The sequence below is a fragment of the Polypterus senegalus genome, chromosome 3 (assembly GCF_016835505.1).
Source record: "Polypterus senegalus isolate Bchr_013 chromosome 3, ASM1683550v1, whole genome shotgun sequence".
Lineage (NCBI taxonomy): Eukaryota > Metazoa > Chordata > Cladistia > Polypteriformes > Polypteridae > Polypterus > Polypterus senegalus.
This window is the reverse complement of record NC_053156.1, coordinates 108,074,939-108,100,973: the sequence shown is the minus strand read 5'-3', so window position 1 is coordinate 108,100,973 and position 26,035 is coordinate 108,074,939. Positions and strand designations below refer to the sequence as shown.

General features: G+C 36.1%; 1 protein-coding gene across 1 annotated transcript in view; it reads right to left on the bottom strand.

Annotated features, from left to right (window-relative positions):
- LOC120525456 (pleckstrin homology domain interacting protein) overlaps positions 1-7,738 on the bottom strand; it is a 187,714-nt gene extending 179,976 nt beyond the window's left edge. Inside the window, exons 1-7 of the mRNA XM_039747772.1 lie at positions 7,483-7,738; positions 7,330-7,388; positions 7,213-7,242; positions 7,003-7,062; positions 3,537-3,687; positions 3,342-3,440; positions 1,407-1,567 (exon numbers count right to left, since the gene is read on the bottom strand). Coding sequence (XP_039603706.1) covers positions 1,407-1,567; positions 3,342-3,440; positions 3,537-3,687; positions 7,003-7,062; positions 7,213-7,242; positions 7,330-7,388; positions 7,483-7,522 — 600 coding nt within the window. The 5' untranslated portion in view covers positions 7,523-7,738. The remainder of the gene's footprint in view (positions 1-1,406; positions 1,568-3,341; positions 3,441-3,536; positions 3,688-7,002; positions 7,063-7,212; positions 7,243-7,329; positions 7,389-7,482) is intronic.
- Between the last annotated feature and the right edge of the window lie 18,297 nt (positions 7,739-26,035).

Sequence of the window (26,035 nt, the reverse complement as noted above, 5' to 3'; positions counted from 1 at the left end):
AACCTGCATCAGGTGTGCTGTTGAAGTTTAAGCAATATGTGTAAAATACAGTTACACAGAAATTAACTATGACCAATAAGAACAAGTGCAGACAAAGCATCTAAAGAAAACAACAAACAATGTAACCGAGTCTGACAAACCATTTCAGCCAAAGTTTCTTGCTTCTTCACTTTCTCTTTGATTACATCGGTTTGTAAATAATAAATTATATTTCTGCCACCAATTACTCCCTTCTGTACCATTCAAGCTGTCTATTGTTTCTAGTTAAAATCCTACTTACACCACTTTTATACATAATTTTTAGAATGAGGGCTCATTACGGCTGGCATTAGACAATGAGACAAAGGGCTGCAGGGTTTTAACCATTATCCTGGATTTCTGCGACACTTCCTTAAGCATTTTGGGCACTATACCCAGTTTATTAGAGGGCCACAACTTGGAAAAGTAGCATAATTGAAGAACAAGTTAAGTATTTTTCAAGTCGAACATTTCTATTTTAATTTATAGTAAGTACTTAACTTTTTGCATGGCAAATGCATATATACCATTTTAGTGAAGAAACAACTTTGACTTGAAAACTGCCAAACTTATCCTTACTTGCAGAATCCTGTGCCATTCAGAGCAGGCCTTAATAGTAACAAATGCGAATTATAGTTTCTTCCCTACACAAAGAAAAACTCCACCAACTAAACTGCAACTGTCATTTAGTTAGCCCTTTAAATGCGCTAGTGTTCTTATAACTTTTCCCATCAAAACCAGTAAAGGATAGATCAATCAGGTTCTCTTCAACTATGGTTAGAACTAAGATTGACAAAACATTGATTTAATTAATGCAGGATTACAGTTAGCAAACCCTTGCTCTTCAGCCTATAAAAAATAAATAAAATTGCTTTATCTAACCCATAGGCCATCTATAAACTACATTGTCACAAAAATTACTTTTAAAACTTTGGCTTTTTTCCTAAACCAACACAACACAATATTTTTTCCCATTTTATACTTATTAGAAAACAACTTAAGAACAGGGTGCATAACAAGGCCTTTTTTTTTTTTTTAAATTACACTCAATTTGTAATATTTCAAAAGTACTGCATACAAAATAAATGTTAAACTTGTAATATGGTTCAAACCCAGACACAAATGTTCAACAAAAACAAAATGCATCTAAAAGCCCTTAAAACAATCAGATACTGCGTATTTTGTGCGGTCTTTATAAAACTACAAACAAAATTCAAGCAGACAGCAAATTTATCAAAACACATTGCAACCAGAATACTTTTACTGAGCAAATTTTACAAACATGCTTCTTTTCATGATAAATAGCAAATTAACAGCCTAATTTTAAAAAAAAAAAAAAAAAGAAAATGAGTAAATTTATAAAGAAAATCTGAAAAGCAGAAACTTACTGTAAAAATTCTCCTGCCAGTACGGTCAAAAGTAATGCAGTAGACTGAAGACAGGTGCCCTAAAATTCGTTTATGCATCTTCATATGCTGGTAAACAGCAGTTGGAACTAGCTGCCCAAGTCTGTAACTTCCATTAAGCTTTCTTCCAAAAATAGTTTCCGCTGTAAAATTAAATTAAAAAAAAAATAAAAACACAGACTTGCACTTATGCCACAAAGGCACTAAATAAACTGTAACTAAAGGGTGTTTCCTAAGAAAACAGATCTTAACCAAGCATTATTTATCTGAAGATGCATAGCTGTGTTACTTTAAAACTCAAGTTAGTTTTGAGTCCATATTTGTATATGAAAAGAGATTTGTAGCCCTGTTAGCGCAGTAATTTTGAATTTCGGTCCTGAAATTTCTTGAAGAAAAAAATAAAAATCACTTATGAGAACAAACCAAGTACATACATTTTAAATAATTTATTCTTCCATGTCCATAAGCAATTTGCACACTCCTCATATTAATTGTTCTGCAAATGTGTGTTTGGCCTAAAACTTTAAGGAACATCACAAAATAAGAATGGTCCTGAAATATTACACAAGCAAAAGCAGTGCATAATCCCTAGTATCATTATGGAAAGCTCTCTTGCATAATGACAAACACAATACAGTAGACACATCTGAAGTGTGATTTCAAATAGTTCATTATAGTAGTCCCAAATTTGTTAGCAGACTGCACAAAAATGGCATACTGTATTAGTGACAAGTTCAATTACAAGCCTCCACAAAGGCAACTAAATTTTTCTGATTAACCTGATTAGGGGATGCCATTTTCTGTGTTACTTTCCTTACTGTTTTGAAAATGATTATTCAATCATATTCATAAATTATCAAATCCACTTAATGTTTGAATTAGTTATTTGTTTAAAACTAATTCTAGAAAAAATATTTTTGAAGATCCAGTATGTGATCATGTAGCTGTTTTTCGGCAGTGATTCCCCTGTCATTTAAATTAGTGGGTAAGCCACCTAGTAATCTATAGGTACCAACTTTGAGAGGAGGGAAAAGACATTACAGCATCCAGTTTTGAAGTAAATTGTATTAATTTGTTAAACTGCTGTGAATTTTCAAAGTGGGCACATGAAAACAAGGCTATGTATGATGTCTGTTTATTTTCACATGCTCCTCATGTTCTTATTCCAGTGTTTACTACATTGTATGGCTACCACAATGACCCTCACCTTTTACTATACACAAAACACAATATGCAACTTGGAATCAGCATGAAAACCAGAAACAATCTTGGAATTAATGTGTATACTTTTTATGAATGAGATTCAATTACAAATTTTATGTATTTTTTCCGATGGATATGATTTTATGGCAGTTCAGTGAAAAATATGCATACAATTTTGTTTTTTCATAAAAAGACATCTTTCAATTATTTGTTGCTACTATTATTTTATTATTTATTTCTGACACCCCTCAAATATAAGTCAGAAACCAATACCACCCACTAATAAAAGTTCTTTTAGGGGAAAACACACAAAGTGCTAACTTTTAGTCCCTCGCCCATTGTTTTAACCAATACCAACTGCCAGTAATGTTAAATCACATTTTCATCATTTTTATAAAATTACTGATTACAAGATTCAGGTGTTGTTATCCAGTAGAGGGTACTAAAGCATCCTTAGCATTCTGCTTCTATGTCTATGCAAGAGTCTGTACCCTGCAAAAAACCCTGAACTTTGGAGAGAGGTTTTTAATCCCTTGTCACCATGAACTGGAACAAACACCTTTAAAAACATGTATTGGCTATTATACCCACATATAGTGAAAGATCTTATTTATGAAACAAATTGTTCATGTAAACTTTTAAATCGGAGTTTCAAATTATAATAATATACAAAGCACATAGTATTCTTTTCAAGCCCATAAATATCAAACTTACCTATATTTGCCGGTCTTCCGTAATTTAGTGGTGGCTCTGGAGGCCTTCCACAATGTAGGGCTGCCAAAGCAGTTCCTTTCCACACAACATGTTTACAACCTATTTATATAAACAAATAAAAAGGGATGGTGTTTAAAATCAACACAATAAAAACAAAAAAAAACATCATCAATATACAAAACATACATTACATACTTTTATTGGTACGAAGCAGAGACTGTCGTCCAGCTCCAAGTAAAGACTGCACTCCAGGAACACTTGCTGGAACCTCTTTTTCCAAAAGAGGGCCAATACATCGGCATACCTGCAGCAGATGATCTGGTGCTATATGTCTGTAAATCTTAACCTGGAAATTACAAAGAAATCAATTAACTTCATTCAATTCACAGTTTTTGTAGTACAATGGTTGACACCTTCCAAGAAAAAAAGCTTAAAAAGAGTGTTGTGGTTTTAAAGAATATCACTTTTAAAAATAATGACAAAATGTCACTACACTTTGGAATATTAAGTATTAAAATTATAACCAAATAGGATTGGACACATTAACTACGTGTTAAAAGTGTTCTTTTATTTCTCTAGTTATCCCTCTGAACAAACTTTTGACTTTATTGGTTTAAAACGAAAAACAATCTGTTCATTTACATTACATATCTTCAAATAAGATTATTCTGATACACATAAATTACTCATTTATTATAATACAAGGTTACAGAATTCCACATTTTATCCTGGCCCAAGTGGAAGCAAGATGGGAAGTAATACTGAAGAGTCTATAATAAGGCATTATCTCTTACAACAGGCCAATCATGAGTTGCTGATCAACCCAACATACTCTTCTTTGAGATGCAAGAGAAAATCAGGTATATTTGAATTAAAAACCCCATGCATACTTGCGAAAACATGCAAACTCCACAAAAAAAGAGAAAAGTCCTAGATTTTGGTTGAGTCTCCGGTCTTCTTCCTGTGAAGCAGCAGTGCTAGCCAGCACACCACTTATCTCAAATAACACAACATTCTCAAACTGGTTTAATCACTGTCAAAGTTACCAGGCAGAACCAGCCCTGGTTATAGGCTAATCCATCTCTTTTAAATAGCCATACCTAAATTATTCACTTGTACAAAGAAATACACAACATACATTTAGAAAATATTTGATAAATCCACTTTTAAAAAGCATCATTAAATACAAAATGATATACTTTCTGCACTGAATTCTAGCATTTTGAGGATCCACTCTAAAATAATATCCAATTGTTAGGTTTGCTCTAAAATAGCTAAAGTATGCCGAAACAAAATTGGCTAAAAATTCTTTCTTTCATAATGCAAAATAAAAAAAAATTATCATACACCAGGTCAGTATAGTTACACGGAGTTAGGTTTAAACGTTATGCAAGTTTTCCAGTTTCTTTCCTACTTTCTTTAATAGTGGAGAGATTTTTCTTGAGTACATGTTGAACACTGAGTATTACCTCAAAGAACAGAAACATATGGTTAGCAATTTTTCATGGAAATTATTTTCTCCCCAACAAGATAACAAACACAGTACCAATGGTCCTAATTGTGAATTTCAACAAAGTTATTTAAAATTTACTTCACCACTACAAGGGTGCTTTATAAAAGGATACAAGTTACAAAAATAATTAACATCCTTAAAATTATGAGTTCTACAGAATCTATAAACAGTAAAGTGTAGCAAATATTTTGAATGCAAATTTTGCACACACAGAAAAAGCATCCATTTAACTCTCATTCTGGCAAGTCCCATAACTTAACAGGCACAAGAAAAAACTGATTCTTTATAGAGGTGACATTATACTGATTACGCACAACATTTTTTCTTATTTTCACATTGCATAATTTATAACCTTACTAGTAAGATAGGCTTTGATGATCCTCTGTCCTGTACAAGATAACAGTCCAGTAGATACCTGGATTGCAATACCTTAAATCATTGTAATTGAATACATGCGCGCAAACGCACCTAGACAGACAGACACGTTGCCTGGTACATTAAATTACATATTTACCAAGTTTTTTTTCAATAAATTGGTATTTCTTCAGTCAAGCAAATATTTTCCACACACATATTCATCTGAAAAACAGTATTGTGTTACTTTTGACACTGAATACATATTTTATACTGGTATAAGATTTCCACCTTATAATTCAATTAACATCTGGATATATGTCTCACTATTGTAATTTATTGGGTATGGTACACAATATGCTAAACAGCTACTAAAGCATCAAAATCCAAGCCTGTAATTTTTTTTTTATATATTATTAACTTCTCATAAAAATGAGCTTCGAACTTGTTTTACAAGAGTAAATAATTCCAAACTCTGGATTTTTATCATTATTATCAGATGTCACCCTATGAAATCCTTACAAATGTACCAATCTGTAAGCCTATAGAGAGCTAACATTGATTTTCTATTTGATCCGAATTAAAACTGATCCTATTCTAAAAATATCTACACCGTTCTTCCCCGCTAACAGAAGGCTTGGATGCGTCAGTTTTCATTTAAAATATAAACTTGCGAAAATAAAAGACTGATTTGATATCTTGCATAATCACCGGATGATGTAAACAAAAGCGGTCAACAAAACGGTAAGATGAAAACGATCTCGTAAATAGCCTAACGACACAGAGAAAGCATAGGTGTTTCCATAAATTACTTTAGAAAACAATATTTTTCTGTTCTAGCTATACATAAGGTGTGCTATTTTGAATACATTTATTCAGTTTGCGAAATCGATTACCACACTATCGAAAAGCACCTTTAAGACATATAGATAATTGGGTTTATTTAATGGCTGTCATACAAATTAAAGTCTTAAACAATGCCGGTCGTTTTCAATACATCTACTTTAGAAAAAAATAAAACAATATCACAGTGGTCTGACACTAGCAAAAACAACAATAATATTACAGTTCCAAACAAAAACAGGAGAGAATAAAGTGTATCCTTAATAGGTCAATGATCATCAATATTCGTTTGGTATTATAGGGTTTAGTAATTATGTTTCCACTTGCACATACAGATCTTCCCCCCATTAACTCACAAACGCACCTTGGTCTTCTTTTTCAGGCAGAAATCCTTAAATTTTTACAAGGGTGTATCTGATTCTATTGTGAAATCCATAGCTCACTATTCCAGCCGAATCCTTTTAAGGAACTCCAGAGTAAAAAAAAAAATCAATTTTATTTTCGATAATTTTCTTTAAAATAACTTATTTTAGTACCGATTCTTTCTGGGAGCCAGTTTGCTTTCCACCCAGCATGTGCAGTCCTGACTGTAGGAGCGCCTCCATATCTGGCCGCGGCCGCTGCGCTCTCCTTCTCTGCCGCTCTGAGCGCTAGAGTCCCTCCTCCAGTGCCGCTCGGCTTCTACTGCACAACACTCATGACGTATCTTTATTTCTAGTACATTTTACCCCAAACTATTTTTAATCCGCTCATGTTGCCGACCCCCATAATTGTAAAATTGACTATGCGCCACGAGCACCTGCACCATTCTATGATAATTTCTTCAGACATTCTTTAAGCTAAAGAGGAACGAGGGATCAAAAAAGTTTTTTTTTCCTTTTAAAAATTGCGGGAAATTCAATTTTTATTTCACTCACGAAAAAAGTTTTCCCAGTTATTGGTCTCTCTTACCAAATTTTCGTAAGTCCCGGGATGTTCCTTCCCCGTCCAGTCAATTCTTTTCGGCAGGAGCTAGAAAGAAATTACACCCACATCTCAATGACATTTTACCCCAAAAGATGCTCACTGCCTTATTTTTAAAGAGGCGATTTAAAAATGTGGCAGAAATGAATGCGAGAAAGTAAAGCGGACGAGATGGCATGTAAGCGCCGTGCTGCCTACCTCCTTCTCCTCCACTTCTTTAATCAGGACCTATAAGACATCGAAAAAACAAAGAATTATCTCCCTCGAAAGTAAAAATCAAATTATGTTCAAAAAAACACACGTTCAGGTACCCACCTCGGCTGCATTTTGACAGGGTCCTGCTTCCAAAAATCGGGCTATTAGGAAGTACAGCTCTATTCAGGGGGAAACACAAGAAGGCGGAACGTCAGGGGCATTTTAGGAATAAAAAATGTCTTCGTCGATGCTCTATAAATCTTTCCTACTCACCAGATTTCATTGCGGCGATGTGTTTACTGTCAGAAGCCATTTTTGTGTTGTCTAAGCGTAAAGGATAAGGTGTGTGCCCGTGGTGTGAAATGGGTATCAGTATCTGCCCTATAGCTGTCACTGTTTATTCACCAGGAAGAGTCTCTCCTCCTCCATTCAGCCAACACACAAGCAGGGTGTGGAAGGGGATCCGGCCTCGGTCTTCTTCCGCACTCCACAATGTAGTGCCGTATCTCACCGCCGCTCCCCATGCATGTCCAAAATCTTTGTTCACAGAAACTGGACCGAGCAGGTTTGGAGAAAGCCATTTCGCTTAGTTGTGAAGCGTACAATCGAAATAAGTGCGGATCATTTTTTTATTTCCCTTTTTGCCATCGGGTTGTTCAACTCGCCAAATGCTCCGTGCGCAAGGATACGACGCTGTATGCCTGACGTACGTACGGGCAGACGCCAAGGGAAAGAGAAAGGGAGAAAAAGAGAGAGAGAGAGCTTTGGATTGAAGGTGCTAAGAAAATGGGAAATAAAACGAAAACAAACGTTCAGTACAGGGAAAGGGCCTAATTTAGCCTGCCATTACGAGTCTGGGAGTTTTGTACGAGATGCTATTGTAATCGAGGCTTACAGGAGTCGTTTCCACTAAAGAATTAAACGTTCGTGTCTGTGTTGTCTGTAAACATCGTGTTTAGTGAGGCAGCTGCCATGTTTCGACAAAGCCGCGGAATGTTACTGCGTTAGTCTTTACAGCGTGGTGCTCTGCGCATAGATCGCACGCTTGTCAGGAGATCGTTAGTGTACAATTTATAGGCGCGTGCAGAGAGGAAAGTCCCCCCAAAAGGTCATAATTTTGTATGTAGATGTGTGTTAAGCCATTAAAGAAAAATGTGTCTGACGAACAGAAGTGAAGGGACTTGAAAAGCAAACGAGACAAATATAAAATGAATTTAAACGTCGTCTCCTAATGGATGACAAGAACAATAAGAGAAAAGATCGAAATTGGACGTGAACATAAAATGATGCAAAACGCAAGCAATTAATACATAATAGTTGACCTATTCTGGTTGAATAACCGCCCACCGATTGATGGCCGCTTTCAAAATGCGTAATAAACAAAAAAGATGTGCAAATTAAGTCTCGTGATTGTTACGTGTTTGTGATTGCCGGCGATTTTGTCTAAATGTGCATGTTCGTGCTTAAACAAAAGTTTTCACATTTAACCTTCGAAACGAGCTGTTTTGTGAGCAAGCAGGATAGTAAATTGCATCATTGATAATGAGTCAGTTATTTCACCTTTGGATGTAATCCCTTATGTTTGTATCAAAAGACATTAGCAGAATGGCAAGGATACACCCTACGTATTGCAGTTTAATTTTCGTTTCCTATATAGTTATTTGGTAGGCATTTGGAAAAAAATTAAATGTGAACTTTGACCTACACTAAATTATGCCGGTGTTATTTTAAGAAATATTGTTTACCCTCTGTTTAATTTACCACAATTAAAGAGTGCGTGTATTTGTGTTTTTAATAACTCTACTTGGTGTAAAGTTCACCATTTTGCTTTTTTTTTTAATCCGGCTGCTGACTCTTTCTTGCACTTTCTAAAATCATGTACCCATGTTGTACATTTCTAATACATATTGTATTGTGTTTGGATAGTATACTTTTTCAAAAAATGAAAAGTGCATTCATCTGATTTTTTTCTGTCTTGATACTTTGCTCCACTAGCCAGGCACATCATAAAAAGGAAATGTGAAAACCAACCTTTTATCTTTTTTTGTTAAAATAGTCTATTTCCAGGGGATTTGCTGCTCAGGCAAGCAAAATGTAAATGTGTTCTGTCGCCCTAGGGCATAAATTGAAGAGGTAGAATTTATATTGCTTTGCTCCCCACCCCCTTTAGCAAGGCTGTAATTGTTTACACTGTATGTGTAGGCAGTTCCCTTATGAGTAGCAGGGAATTGTAATCTAATACAGTGTTTCCTTTAAAAAATGAATTTGGCAAATGTCACAAAGTAAAATCATTATTTAATGTATATCTGCAGTACTTTAAGATTTTTTCTACTTCATATTAGACTATCTCATAGTAATGCACAGTGCATTAATTGTAGCTCTTCTTTTTTAATTAGATAATAGGTGTACACCAGAGTTAGTAGAAGTTATGCTTATTTAAAGGAATTATATAAAGCTATAGAGCATATATATGTAAAACCTTGAATAGTTGATGTATTGAGAATGCAAGGTGTTTTAAAAATAAAGTAAGCTAGCTAGTATATATTGCTGTTTTTGGTTTCATTTAACAATTGTTAGTTGAACTGATATATTCCCCATTGTGTAAAAGTTCCACTCTGTTTTAATCTCATCCCTAAAGTGCCTTTCCTGTCCCTGAACACCATCTATGACTTATGAACACCTCACCAAAATAGGTTTTGCCTTTGAAAATGATAAGCAGCAGATCACTAACTTTCTGGGCTTTTTAGCACATATAACCACATATATAGCCTGTTAATCATGCTTGATAACATGCCATGTCAGCAGTCTAAGGTTATTTAAAATCACTGGAAGTAGATGTACTAAGATGTGTGTTATGTATCTTTGCTTGCTCATTCTAATTTGTAAGAGTTTTGCCAACATTTAGGAAATAACTGCAATCAAACAATCCTCTATAAAAAATACACACACATTTGATAATGTTGGAAATGAAACAAATGGTTTTGTTTTAATAAATTCCACTCTTAATCTGTAAAGACTAGTTAAATACAAAGACTTGTTTCAGGAAGTAGAAACAATGATAAGAACTAAAACTTTAAAGTATGTTAATAAAATTCCACTTCTCACATTACAAGATTGACTTCCAGTTAACTTTAGAGCATGATTTTCACATAATTACCTTCAACTGCTAAAGATGTCCAATACAATTGAGGTCATATACATATTATTTTAGCAAAATGATGCACATTGTGCACTGGCTTTTTTCTTTTTTTTTTTTTATCCTTTATTGATCAGGTTATCCTCTCCAACTTTCGACAACTACTTTTGAAATGATGGATTCAACTTCAGCGCATTATTATTCCATTATATGCCAGCGTATACAGTGGTATCTTATAGAATGTCCGGAGAGGGCTTGAACCTGCCCTCCTCCTAAATGTTGTGGATTCCAGTGGTTTATTTCTTTATTTGGAACTTGAAAGGAATTTTGGTTTTCCCTTAGGTCTAGATTTCTGACTTCAGCTTAACACATGCATGTGTTAATGTAGTTTTGCATTATTGATCATGCGTTTTACAATCAATTTAATATATGGTTTATCTATAAATAGGATATACATTTTATGCATATGCTACTAGTTTTTAATAGTCTTGGTGTGTATCATGAATTAATGGAACCATTCAGTTTAAATATAACTTAAATTGAACCTGTCACCAAAAATTTGCTGAGGATAAAAAGTGATTTGAGCAGCCATTCTGTCTCTGAAGAATTATGATTACTTACATTATATCATCTTGCAACTTAATTAGATTTGTTCCAGTTTCTTAATTATTGCTATTTATGTTTATTTTTTTTTCTTCCATAGTTTCATAGTGTAGTTATAATATGTTATTCTAAAGTCGTGGCATGATACGACAGCTAAGTTTAATTTCTTAGTACTGGTGATGCAAATACATTTTGTGTACTCTTCACAATCATGTGGATCGACATGCATTTACATTATTTCCTGAACCCTTTAAAGAGTTTAAAAATTCTGTATGTTTTTGACTTTAGTAAATACTTCTTGTGAACTTTTCACAGATGATTTCAGAATTGGTAAGGCTTCTAATTAGTTCATTATTTTTCATTACCTACTGCAGAAATACCCAATTTAGCCATACAAACAACTGGATTATGCAGGTTACAAAATGACTTGATGGCTATTTCCATTAGCTATATGGATGTGTATCTTGGGCATGGCTAACTGAACTAGTTTTGCTTTAAGAAGCAACTTTTAAGATATCATTGTAACTCCCTCTCTAAGAATTCACCTTTAGCAATGTTAGAGTGATTTGAAATATCTGTGGATTTTCTTCTCCTAGACTTCAGATTTCAGTGCATATAGTCGCAAGGAATATAGTGACAGAATTTTAAATCAACCTTGTGAACATCCAGATTCCAGTTTTGCCCCTACTGTGAATTGTGTTTCAAGTACCTGCATTTTTACATGAGTTGTAGTTACTGAAATACTGTATATTAAACTAAACATTTTTACATAATATACGCCATTATTTGTGTTGTAAAAATTTCATGTGTTAGCATGTCAGCTGTAAAGATCATCGAAGTCAAAATATATTGAAGGTTAAGTTGGTTTAAAAGAAACCAAATTGTGAGCAGCATCAACTTCTTTGGGACAAGACTCAATACTTTGTTATAGTCTGTTTTGAGGTATTGTCACATTACAGAGGTGCAGTGTTTTTTTTTTTTCTATCTAATGTAAGGCAATTTTATACATTGTTCCAAAATTGCTTTTAACAACAGATGGTTTTGTGTGAAATTAATTCTGACAGCCTTAGATACGGTTTTATATAGGCAAGTGCCAAAGTAAAAAAAAAAAAAAAAACCTTTCAGTTTTAACCAGCTGGTATACTGAAGACTTGTCAACATTAGACAACAGGCTTTCTTTACTGTTCCAATTCAAGAAGCAGATTTAACTCAAAAAGGGTAACTGGGTTTGTACTTCTTTATGATAATTTGCACAGGTGGGTTACTGTTACAGTAAGATGAAAATATGGAAAAATGCCACAAAAGAAACAGTACAAATAGGAGGGGTGGTCCTTAGGCAATTAATCTTGAAAGCATTTATGAATTTTGGATCTGAAACAGTAACCCAGAACTACACATAGCTAATTAGCCACAAGTAAGTGCTATGCAGCATGTTTCTTTTTTGATGTTTATTTTGGGGTCAAATTCACTGAGGTTTAATTTTTAGTAATTTACACAGTAAATCTGTAAATAAGCTCACATAGCACTAACAAATGGATGTTAAATGTATGCTAACTGATCTATTCAGGATTTTTAGAAATGCTTAACTGAATGTTACAAAAAAAAAAAAAATCCAACACACACATCCATTCCTTGTTTGAAATGTTATTTTGCAGAAAATGCTTGCAAGTGTTTGCTGTACAGGAAATGTAATAAAATAGGTGGTGTTTGTGGGAAATGTGCCATAATTAAAAAGAACCAATTTTGTTCCGCAGAACACTACACAAAATGGTGTTCTGCTTTAAATAGTAAATATTCAGGGGTCATATTGATATGAAACATTGTCCTTAAAAATGTTAGTATTTGCCAAAATATTACAAACACATACACAAAATGATTCTAAAATGTAATTAATTAGATAGATAGATAGATAGATAGATAGATAGATAGATAGATAGATAGATAGATACTTTATTAATCCCAAGGGGAAATTCACAAAATTAAAATAATGTGTGGATGTTAATGCACAATTAAATTATATGCACAACATTCTTGCACACTAGACAACTAGACATAGGTTTGTATTGTGTATGCTAATTACCTCAGACATATTAACATGGTATGGACATAGGGATTAACTTGGAAACTAGATAGTATGGTGCACATCTTGATTTTAAAACTGAGGTGCAGTAAGCAAAGTTAATGAAGATTGTTGAAGAAAATCTAAATTTAGTATTGTTTTAAAGTTTAAAATGTATTGGTCAAATAAGCATGAAAGGTAATCCATGTATTCCACCCTTAACATTTTTTGCCCCAGAAATCCAATATGGAAAACTGTCATGTTGTGAATTGTGACACTGTAGATTGGCAGCATCAGTTTGTTGTAACTATCATTTGTAATTCAACACTAGTATCTGATTTTTAATTTTAATTCTGACATGTGGAAGTCTTCCTTAATCTGGTTAGTGTTGATGTTTCTTAAATATATTTCTCTCTACAAAAGGGATCATTGATCATTTCTTTAATTAGAAAGATGTATGAGCAGTGGTAAATGCAGTTTTTTTTTCTTTAGATCTAAAGAGGATATTTCATTACTTTCTACCAATCTAGCAAAAAATACACTTATAACTAAATTTGACATCTAGACAAGATCCACAAACATGAATGGCATTTTATTATTGCCAAGTTACCATAGATGGGAAAAACTGTTAGTCATTTAAGAATCCTTTTGAAAAAAAAATAATGTCAATTTAAAAAAATGCATATATGATTGTTTTTTTCAAATCTATGACTTTAGTATAGTTCAGAATTTTACAAAATGGAATTTAATTAGATTTTTCACATGTGCGAGTCACTCTTCATCTAATCAGCTGTGTTTAGTTATAGTTTCATAAAAATTCAAAAAGAAAGTAAGCTTCATGTATTTAAATCAGGGTTTATCAAGTTCAGTCCTGGGGCTCCCTTGTGATTGTAGGTTTTCACCACAAGCAAATTAATAGTTTAATTTGGACTTCTCCATTAATTAAGCAAGATTATGTTAATCCAGTTACTATGTCAATCTAGCAACTGCAAACAGATAATGCAAAAAATCATTATTTTCAAATAAAGGTGTGTATCATCAGCAACTGTTCCCGTTGGTAAATCAAGCATGTCAAAATGTGGATAGTGAAACTGAAGTGGATCAAAAGCTTCTTTGAACTCCTAGGCTTGAACAAAGCATTCTTGATCTAAGTAATACATTGTTATGTTTCTGTATAATTTGATAACAGACTATGCAACAAGCAATTTGTAGGCATCATTTATTACTTGCTATAAACAAAATGCTCAGAATTTCACACAAGAAATTATGCTGTTGGCAAATAAATGAAAATCAATACTGAACCACGTCCCTAGTCAAATAGGTATGCTGTATAATTGTTCATGAAGGTAAAGGTTGTTGCCTAATCTTTAGTGAAATAATGTCTAGTTATAGTTCTAATGTCTAGAATACAATTGTTTTTAATTTTGGGTAACATGACTGGAAAAAGGCTTTAAATGCCATAACTTTCAAGGTTAAGAGCAATTAGATAAGATGAAAAGACCTTAGTGGTACACAAGTAGCGGCTTTCAGTTATCGCAAAAGGAGAATGGTCATATTATCCAGTTATGTGGGGAGGGCATTTACAAGGTAGAGCACCAAATTACTATCTTTAGATTACATTGAACAATTCTCAAGTGACATCTGTCAAAATAGTGTTATTTAAGAAAGTAAAGAACTTCTTAATGCTGACATCAGATATTGCCTTTGTTCCCAGGGAAATTCAGAGTAATTGTGGACAATCATATCCACACCAGAGGAAGCTGAAGAGGAGATAAAAAGTAACTGCCACAATTTTTAAAATATGGATAAGTCCTACTAAGGATTGGAGCAAAGACTACAAATATGTATGGTCTGAGGTCAATGCTTACTGTATCAAGTATTGTGCATATGTATACATGGTGGGATTCTCTTGTAATGAAATCCATGGGACCATAAAAATATTTTGTTAGAATGGAAATTTTGTTCTAACAAATATGAGGAAAATATGTATAGTACTGTGACTGGGGTCGCTGGCAGTTTGCCATCTCTAATTGCAGCAGGGCAAGGACAGCTCTGTAGCTGTTCTGCTTCTTCTGGTAAGCATAAACCAATGGCAACACAATTGCTTACCACGTAACATGTTTGTGTCACAATGTTTAGAAAGAACATTTAACACCGGGTTTTGACCTGGTCTTGGAACTCTGTGACCCAAGTTGGACAATACCTGTATAAAAAGAACAGCACCTCTTAAACTGCAAAAAATATTTGAAAATATGATGTTAGATGTAACTTTTTTTATATAAAATGCAGGTATGAAAACAATACAAATTGGACATTAAATGTAACTTTTTTTTTTCCGCATAAACATGGCATTGTTTCACTTTTTTTTGTTCATTGCAAGGAAAACATAAGAGAAGCACTATGAAACTCAAACAGTACAGTATCCACACACAACACAGCCCATGCAATTGCTTGGTGGAGCACTGACTCAGAATTCAGCTATACCTGTATGATGTCACACCTACCCTCTCACCGAGACTGCCCAAGACCAGTAAATTTCTCAACAGACTGTCGGTTTCTTTTGGTCAAACAAGTTGCAGGGTTCCCGAGACTCTGAGAAAGTGCTGGCGCAGCATTAAGTATTTTTAGTGCCGCATTATCATAGGTGGCCACTTTTGGTTGGAAAAATGTTAATTTTACTGAAATGTACATTTTGTTAAAATGAAATCCGTTAAATGGACATCAGTCTGGGTCAACAAAAAGTATTCATTCTGAAAAATGTGTTACTTTGGTATTCACTAAAACGGGATATAACCTTTAGTATGTGTATATACGGTATGTCTTTGGATTTATCTTGATCAATTCTGCTGTTTTAACTAACATAATAGTAGATCTAGATTAAGTGGACATTTTATACATGGTTTATAGTATATTTAAAATTATATTCGCATATACTAGGATAAATTGAGTGTATAAATTAAAACATGCAGTATATTCAACATGTGAATGCCCTATTATCCTTGTTCTGCATGAAAACATGACTAAAAATTTTCCTTGGCCATCAGTATAAACTAAATGGGGAAAGTAACATAAAAAATATCATATATGGGCGTGTGGAAATGTGTATTTAGTTAAAACAGCGCATTCAGGCTCGGGACGGCTGTAGGTGTACGCAGTATTGTAGCCAAGTAGCCCTGGGATGTTGATGAGGAGATTGTCTGAACATGCATGTAGACATGCACAGCTCGGCCAGTTTCCTCATTAGCACTCTGGGGATCATAATTATGTTACCTATGCCTGCTCGAGGGTAATAGGAGCCTGACTAGGAAGATTCAGGGTGAGAATAAGAAAGAAAGAGTGAGAAGTTAAAAGGAAAAGAAAGGATTGTGGCAGGGCCATTGCTGCTATAGAATGGAGGAAAGCATTTGGGAAGTGGCGCTGGTGGACTGTGGTCATGAGGCAGGGTCACTGAGCAAGTTCCTAAAGAGCAGGAGCAACCAACCACTCTGAGTGACTAGCGATCGATGCTGAGGGATGACAAGTTTCCTAGCTGAATGCCTAGAAATGATCAGGAACTTCAGATAGAAATGAAAGATGAATGTGTTTACCAGTGGACATCTCCCCTTGCTGAAGAGACCTGAAAGGGGGAGCAGAGAAGTCATTGGTTTCAGAAGGATGCAGTAAGGCATGTGATTTTTTTATGCATAGGTATTGACTGTGGTTTTAACCTTTGATTTTAACCTATGTATTGGAATAGTTTTTGATGGAATTTTTAAACTCCATGAAAATACATTTTTTACTTATTTATTGAAATAACTGAACTGCATGTTTGCACCTTTGTTTGAATAGAAATAAAAAGCACTTTGCGCCTATCTCTGCTGTTGTGTGTCCTCATTGCCCAGTCCATCCTTGATTTATGTCTGTTGAAGTACCGGGTTCAAAAGGAAGTATACATGATGCAGACAACCTAGGCATCACAAAGTGGCGCTTTCCTTTAAAGGCACAGATGGCATTTTTACAGAAGACCCACTAATAAAGGGAGGATTAATTGCAGTATGTCCAAAAAGAGACTGTTTTATTCACAATTTTTCACTCTTATCTAGGATAAGAAAGCCAGAGATGTGGTTTTGTTAAGCATTCATTACTGTTTTTCAAAGAAAATACTTGTTGCAGTGTGCTTCATACAGGCCAATTTCCTTTCTGAATATTGACATTAAGATCACAATGAGAGTTTTAGCTAAAATAATAGACAAATGGCTTCAGGTATGTTCAGAAACTTAGTTAACTACTTTGAAAGTTGTAGCATTTCAAAATGTTTGTTTGTTTACTTCATGAAATACAGAGATATCACTTTTATGGGTATTATTTCTGCAACAGTGAGTCATATTAAAAAGTAAAGTGATAATGGACATTAATTACATTCATTAGTAGAATACATAAAAAACCTGTTTTTAATAGCATTTTACAACATCATGTAGTTAGAAACCAAGCCCAAACTGGCTGGTGGTGGCTGAAATTGCTTTCATAGATGTATATTCCAAATTATTTGAAAAATAAATAAATTGCACTCATTGATTACTGTTGTTGGTTCTGGAGAATCTCATTCGTACTTCATATTTCTTAAACATAGGAAGTACCCAGTGGAGAGCTAAAATCTATGCTGAAACCCAACTGACTTTGCTGGTGTTTCAAAAACGTGTATGGGGGATTTGTTATACTTTCAGGGGTGGAAATCAGATCTGTAAGAGAGGAAAATACAATATGCAAGTTGAAATAACCTTCCTCCAAGTAAATTTGAAACAGTAAATGAATCAGGAATTGAGGTTGCAAAGAAAGTTTCTCTGTTTTAATATACACTCAAAAATGGTGCCAGAATGGTTCTTCAGAGCAGTGCCATAAGGAAACCATTTTTGGTTCCCAAAAGACCCATCTACATGAGGTTTCCAGAAATACCTTTATTTCTTTAAATCTGGTCCATACAGTAACTAACCATAACTAGATGGTAATATATTTGTGAAATACCAATGGGTCATGATTTTAAAAGGACTCTTGCTGCATATGTCCATTAACATAGGCTAAATCCAGGTTTTCTTTAATCTGTTAGTGTCCTGTTAGGCAGCCTACCAAACATTAAAGGTTCATTTTTTTCTACATATTAGGAAGTGTTTCACACCACAAAGAACCCTTGGTGCCCTATCAAACCATGGTTCTATGAGGAACAACCCCACCCAGTAAAGAATCAATAAGTGCCAACAGAGAACCATTATTTTTAAGAGTGTAGATGATTTTGAAAAGTCACCAATGCTTTTAAAATGGGAGTTTCTGAAAATTCAAAGGTTTGTACAGCACACTCTATTTGAGACATTTCAACAAATTCTTTCAAGAATAAGTGTACTAAATTTCAACAAAATTGGTCCAGTGAGAGCCGAGTTGTTTCATACAAACAACAGACAACAAGAATCTGAAATTTGACAGAAAATACTAAAAGGAATAAACTAAACCTGGAAGACATTGAAAGGTGCTAGAAGGAACCTACAGAATGTGGCTTGAAAGAAAGTTCACAATGATGAAATCAAACTAGATAAAGAAAAACAGTGAAATTGAGAAGACAGGGCTATATATTCTGAAGCTGTGTTGGAAGCTCAGGAGTTAAAGATAGAAAATGCACAATTTATCAAAGCACATGAAAAGCAAGGTAGTAAGAAAAAGGGTTGCAATCATTATACAAATGGGAATTGCCAAGAAGAATAGTGACACATGAAAACAAAGAAGAAGCAAAGGCATATACAGAGCATAGTGCAATCAGTATGGCTTAATTGGTTTCAGGAATAATGCCAGGTATGCTGCTTAGATATGTACAAAGAAAGACAAGTTATTTCATCAAGAAAAACATAATAAAGATTCAGGAAAATCTGGGAAATTAAAGAAACCCTCATTGTACTGAAGATTTAGAGTAAATAGAGTTCAGTGAGTTTTCTATGTGTTTTGAGAATTTGAAAAAATCTTTAATAGGGTGGTAGAAACTAAATGAAACACAAAAGGTGTAAAGAAGCACAAAAATAGTATTTTCCAGTAGAGGAACAGACCCTGTCTGGGGAATATGAGAGATAGGAAGGTTAATCACTGTATTATCATAAGATGAGTGGGGTTCATTAGATTCATTGTGGGTTGACCTACTCTCATGCACTCTGAGTTTCAAACAAATACACACACATTTAAGCACTAAATTACGCATGATGGCTGCATAGTCTATCACTCCTCAGTAGTCGAGACAAGGACTTGCTAACTTTTCCTTGAGTAGACCAGATGGGTGACTTTTACACACTAAAACTTATTTATTGCCACTTACCAATGGTGCATTACTCCTTCCCATGCTGCTCACTGTCAGAGGAGTCCCTTCCCAGCTGCTAGCACTGTGGGAGAACAATGGTAATGTTCCCACACTAGAACCCTTATACTACATTATTACTAGGGTCCTGGTTTCAATTCCCAGATCAGACACTGTCTGTGTGGGATTTTCACACTCTCCCTATATCCATATACTATTTCTGCAGATATTTTGGTTTTCTCCCACACAATGATGGGCAGGTTAGGTTGAGTATTAATTCTAACTGGGACTGTAGTGAGTGAGTATGCCTTGCAATGGATAGATAGATAGATAGATAGATAGATAGATAGATAGATAGATAGATAGATAGATAGATAGATAGATAGATAGATAGATAGATAGATAGATAGATAGATAGATAGATAGATATTTTATTAGTCCCAAGGGGAAATTCAAATAATCCAGCAGCAGCATACTGATACAAAAAACAATATTAAATAAAAGAGTAATAAAAATGCAGGTAAAAACAGACAATAACTTTGAATAATGTTAACATTTACCCCCCCGGGTGGAATTGAAGAGTCGTATAGTGTGGAGGAGGAACGATCTCTTCAGTCTGTCAATGGAGCAGGACAGTGACAGCAGTCTGTTGCTGAAGCTGCTCCTCTGCCTGGAGATGACACTGTTCAGTGGATGCAGTGGATTCTCCATGATTGAGGAGCCTGCTCAGCGCCCGTCGCTCTGCCACAGATGTTAAATTGTCCAGCTTCATTCCTACAATAGAGCCTGCCTTCCTAACAATTTTGTCCAGGTGTGATGTTTCCTTCTTCTTTATGCTGCCTCCCCAGCACACCACCGCGTAGAAGAGGGCACTCGCCACAACCGTCTGATAGAACATCTGCAGCATCTTATTGCAGATGTTGAAGGACGCCAGCCTTCTAAGGTAGTATAGTCGGCTCTGACCTTTCTTACACAGTGCATCAGTATTGGCAGTCCAGTCCAATTTATCATCCAGTTGCACTCCCAGGTATTTATAGGTCTGTACCCTCTGCACACAGTCACCTCTGATGATCATGGGGTCCGTGAGGGGCCTGGGTCAATCCACCAGCAGATCCTTGGTTTTGCTGGTGTTCAGGTGTAAGTGGTTTGAGTCGCACCATTTAACAAAGTCTTTGATTAGGTTCCTATACTCCACCTCCTGCCCTCTCCTGATGCAGACCACGATAGCAGTGTCATCAGCGAACTTTTGCACGTGGCAGGACTCCGAGTTGTATTGGAAGTCTGATGTATATAGACTGAACAGGACCGGAGAAAGTACAGTCCCCTGTTGCGCTCCTGTGTTGCTAACCACAATGTCAGACCTGCAGTTCCTGAGACGCACATACTGAGGTCTGTCTGTAAGATAGTCCATGATCCATGCCACCAGATGTGAATCTACTCCCATCTCTATCAGCTTGTCCCTAAAGCGCAGAGGTTGGATGGTGCTGAAGGCACTATAGAAGTCCAAAAACTTAATTGTTACAGCACCACTGCCTCTGTCCAAGTGGGAGAGGGATCGGTGTAGCATATTGATGATGGCATCCTCCACTCCCACCTTCTCCTGGTATGCAAACTGCAGAGGGTCAAGGGCGCGGTGGACCTGTGGCCTCAGGTGCTGAAGCAGCAGTTGCTCCATGGTCTTCATCACATGTGACATCAGAGCGACAGGCCGGAAGTCATTCAGCTCACTAGGACGCGATAGCTTTGGGACTGGGGTGATACAAGATGTTTTCCAAAGCCTCGGGACTCTCCCCTGTTCCAGGCACAGGTTGAAGATGCCTTCTGCACGCGCTTGAGCTCATACTGATCACCACCTTTAAAAGCCCTTTTCTTCTGGTTCAAAAAGCCCTTGATGTCACTTGTAATCCATGGCTTGTTGTTAGCATAGCAGCGTACTGTTCTTACTGACACTACAATGTCCATACAGAGGTTGATGTAATCAGTTGTGCAGTCAACAACCTCCTCAATGTTCTCACTATGTGATCCCTGCAGGATATCCCAGTCCGTAGTTCCAAAGCAGTCTCTCAGAGCCTGCTCTTCCTCAGGGGACCACTTCCTGAATGAGCGCGTGGTTGTAGGTAGCTCCCTCACTCTTGGTTTGTAGTGAGGCTGAAGCAGAACCAGGTTATGATCTGCTTTCCCAAGCGCAGGCAGCGGGGTGGCGCTGTATGCTTCTTTAACATTTGCATATAGTAGGTCAATAGTCCTATTTCCCCGGGTGTTACAATCCACATACTGGGAAAAGGAAGGTAATGTTTTGTCCAATGTTACATGGTTAAAGTCTCCAGCAATTAGCACAATCGCCTCAGGGTGCTGTGTTTGTAAATTAGCAACTTCGAAATGGATGACGTCACTCACTATCTCCGCGTTCGCTCGCGGGGGGATGTAAACAATAACAATAATCACGTGTCCAAACTCTCTCATTATGACCTGTGGTGGCAATTCTCCAAGGGAGACCTGTAAATTTTCCAAGGGGGTGAAAACGGATGATTGTCAGTGGTAATTCTGTATCTCAAAGACACAAAGAAAATAGTTGAATGGATGGATGCTTGTTAACTGAGAAAAGAAAAATCTGTTAAGAACCTCAGAATCTTAGCAAGATGTAAATCCAACAGCAACAAAAACTTTAAAGATTGAACAAAACTGTAATACTGTTACAATATTCTGTACCTTTGTGAATTTCATTAAAATGTATCAAAACTGTGATATGGTGTGCATTCGGTGGGGATTCATTTCATGGCTACACAGACGTAAGGTAATGGATGTGACTCCACTACTTAAACGTGTTCCTCCTCCTTCAAGACCCAGAAGAGGAAAACTAACCTCTTTAAGGACCATCTGCCTCTCTGTCTCCCTCTTTTTCACTCTCTATAGCCTTGCCTGTTTCAGCTAAAACATTCAACCAGAAAATGCCATCAGTTAAAAGGTAACCACTGAGGAAGATGCACTAATGTGGGCCAATTCAAACCCAGACAATTCTTGATTAATAGGGTTATTGTCTGTTTCCTTAACCAATTTTGCATGTATTTTTGCCCATTCCATTTATAGCATATACTTTTCATTTCTAGTTCAGAAGGACAGCAAATATATCCATTTAATTTACAACAGCAGGGACTAACCTCACATTAAGTAAAGGGTTAGAGTGAAAACCTTAAATTAACATGTTGATGGAAATAACTGATGTATTCAATTTCCCTACATGTAGTGCTTTTCACTTTGGCACGTTTATCTAGTTGTGGACTATTTACTGAACTGAACGCTGAATCTGTGTGTCATTAGTGTAAATTAAGAAGATGGCTGAGGGACTCCAACAAACACCTCAATCCAGACAGTAAATAACTAAACAGTACAATTTCAGAAGTTACAACTGATGCCAGTAGCTTCTTGCTTTATTAAAAATAGTGTCAAAGAGTATTTGACAGTCTAGGTTGTGCTGTATTGTTCACCTCATCCTCTATTCCAGTTATTCATTAAGCAAGTCTAATGAATTTTACTTGACTTCCCCTTCATAAATAAATATGGTGAGAAACTGTAATCTTATTTGAATATGAATATTTTTCTATTCATTTTTAAATATAGATCCAGTTTTCCCTGTGATAGGCATGCATCCTATCCATGATTAGCTCCTACGCTGGCACGGCTCCCTCTGTTACACTTGACAGTTACAAGGAGCAGTCAGAAATTCATGAGTGGTGTCGGAGATGACTGGGGTGGCGACCCGGCCGGGACACCTAGGAAGACCGGAGGAGGGCTTACACCTTCCCCAGACCATGTGGGAGCGACCGCCCTGGTTCCTTTGGGGGCCCCATACCTTTGGAGCCCTGGACCTCAGCACTTCCGCCACACCCGGAAGTGCTGGGGGGAAGAAGACAGGGGACACCCGGAGTGCTTTCAGGGATGCAGCCGGCACTTCTGCCACACAGGGGCGTGTCTGTGGAAGATTGCCAGACCCCACCTGGAACACATCCAAGTGCTATTAAAGGGGCCGCCTCCCATCATATGATGGCGAGAGTCGGGAGTGGAGTGGATTAAGCAGGAGAAGGGAGAGGAGGCGGTCCGAAGAGAAAGTGAGGCATTGTTGTGGCCAGGACTTTGTGGGGACTTTTGGGTTGTGTGCACTTTAATAATTGCAAATAATGTATAATAAACGTGTGTGTGGTGAAACCAACGTGTCTGCCTGTCTGTGGCCGGGCCAGTCTCCGCAGTGTACATAGTTTCTAGTTTTGCAAGGTTTATACTTGCTTAAATGTTATATAGATTTACATTTAACTTGTAATTTTCCAGCCTTCTGGCACCTTTCTTAAGTGAGGACATGAATCCGTATTATATTTCTTTCAGCATTATTGGTAAAATTCCCTCAGGCCCAGGGTCTTAGCTCATTTTTAATGTATCTAGTGCATGTAAAACATGGTTTTGTAAAACCATGTTTTAATAGTGATCATTTCTGTTTATGTCATGGCTGTTTTATTTATTTTTTCTTTTGTAAAACTTTCCTGAATTATTTAATAAGGTAATTTTTCAATGGTACTTCTTTGTATCTGAATTGTCTTTTTTTTGTTCTACTGAGGGAATTGTTTATTGTTTGCTGTAGCTTGTACAATTTTAATTCTTTTTCAGTTTTTATAGTAACCTTTCAATGGCTGTGTGTGACCACTAGTTATATTCATACAGGGGAGCACTTGTTCAATGTTCCTGTAATGTTCTGTAAAGTGGTGTTTTTTCTGAATCTGTTTATTGATCATGTGATCCATGATATTGCAGAAAAAGTACCACCAGTTATTTACAATATAAATGTTTTTGTTTTCCTGACCTGCTTTTCTTCATTCATGGAAAAGTCACCTTCATGTTATCTTCAGAAGGTCAGACAAGTGAAGCAGTTTTGTTACTTAGAGCCCGTACTGTTCGAATAATTCTAATGGCTTGTCCATTTGGACAGTTTGCCTACAATGAGTGGCAGAGGTCAGTGAACTTTTTTCTGTGAAGTGCTTATTCAGTGGATGTTTACAAATATACATTGTGATGATTATTCTTCTTCAAAAGAATGCTACACAATACAAAACAAAGTTTTGGGGACCGTCCCCATATATTGTCGTCCAGACAATTAAAGAAAAGAATGATTCAAAGTCTCAAAACAAAAACAATGAACAGTTTTCTTGAGTCAAAATGGTGAATTTATACAGGAAAGGATTATGGGACAGGAAATGGTTGGCAAGAAGTGACGTTGAAAACAGGAACCGGAAACAACGTCATCATGATGGGACGGAAGTGAGGTGGATTGATGGAGCCGGAAGTGACGTCATCATGGTGGGCCGGAAGTGACGTCGTTGTGGCCATTTTGGAATCTGGGTGTGGAGGAATTATTTTTCTTCAAGTTTTCTGTTGAGCAAAAGAGATTCAGGTAAGTACCACGTGACAACCCTCTATCTCGCGATGTTTCACTCACCTTTATGCTCTTTGACTGCCTCCTAATCGCACATGTGTAACAACATTCATTCAGTTGTTCATTAAAGCAGAAAAGCAAAACCAAAGTCAATGGCAAACCTAGATTATTTTTTTCATGAACGATTCATTTGCTTGAGGACAAGACTCTCAAAATGTCTTTGCTTTAATTGCTTAAAATTCAGACGCTGCCATCTTTTGTAATGTTATTGTCATAACGTCATATTATCCAACTTACGATTCAAAGTGCCCAAAAACATGTTTATCCAAGGATCCAAAATGATGGTGCCCATGAAAATAAATACGCAAGAAGAATGAGTAAGAGATGATGTCATCAAAATAACAATAAAAAATACAAATAACTGAAAGATAATTAATACCACATATTAATTGCTGGGAGCTTAGTAACACATTCTTAACAGGGCCAAAGTAGCAATGGCCTGAAATGTGTTCAACAAGTGTATCCAGTAGGGAGCCACATTTCTTGGGGATTATACAATATTATTAAAAAATGATTTAGTAGGCTTGCTGAAATTTGAAAAGTCTTTCCTTCATAATAGTATTGTCAGTGGTAGCAAAAAAAAAACACAATGTTAAGCATGAAAGCAGTGGTTCCTGAACTTTTCTATGCCCCACAACCCTAGAAAATGTTCGATTTATGTTAGCACCTCCTACAAAAGTAATACATTTGAAGATAACAAAGTCAAATTTCTAATTTTTGAACCACAAAATGAGCAAATTAATTTCAGAAAAATAAGCTTTTAACCCAGTGCATAAAAAAAATATATAAATTAAGCAATTTACCTTTACAGAAATTCAATAATCTTGTAAATGCATCCACTGTGACACTTAGACACTCGATTGATGATCCGGGGATTGGGGTATCCTACAAAGCATCAAGCCTCAGTATCCTTTGATGAACAAAATGACACATGATCAGCATTCAAGGGGTTTGGTGGGTTGGAGACCCATGTGAGGCAACGGGTGCCGGCACACCACTAAGCAATCAAACATAGTGATCGAGGTTTGTCCCCAGTTACACCTGCAGATGCACCATACAGTTAAAATTTCTGCATTACGACCAGGACTGCCAATGGGACTGTAAGTAGCAGGTGTTGCATACAATTCAGTCGCTCTTGCCCCCCACTGGCAAAATGTCAATCAGACCTCAAAATCGGAGTATGTTTTATGATCAGGACTTGTACAGAAATCAATGCAAGACCTCACACTTCTCAATGGGTAA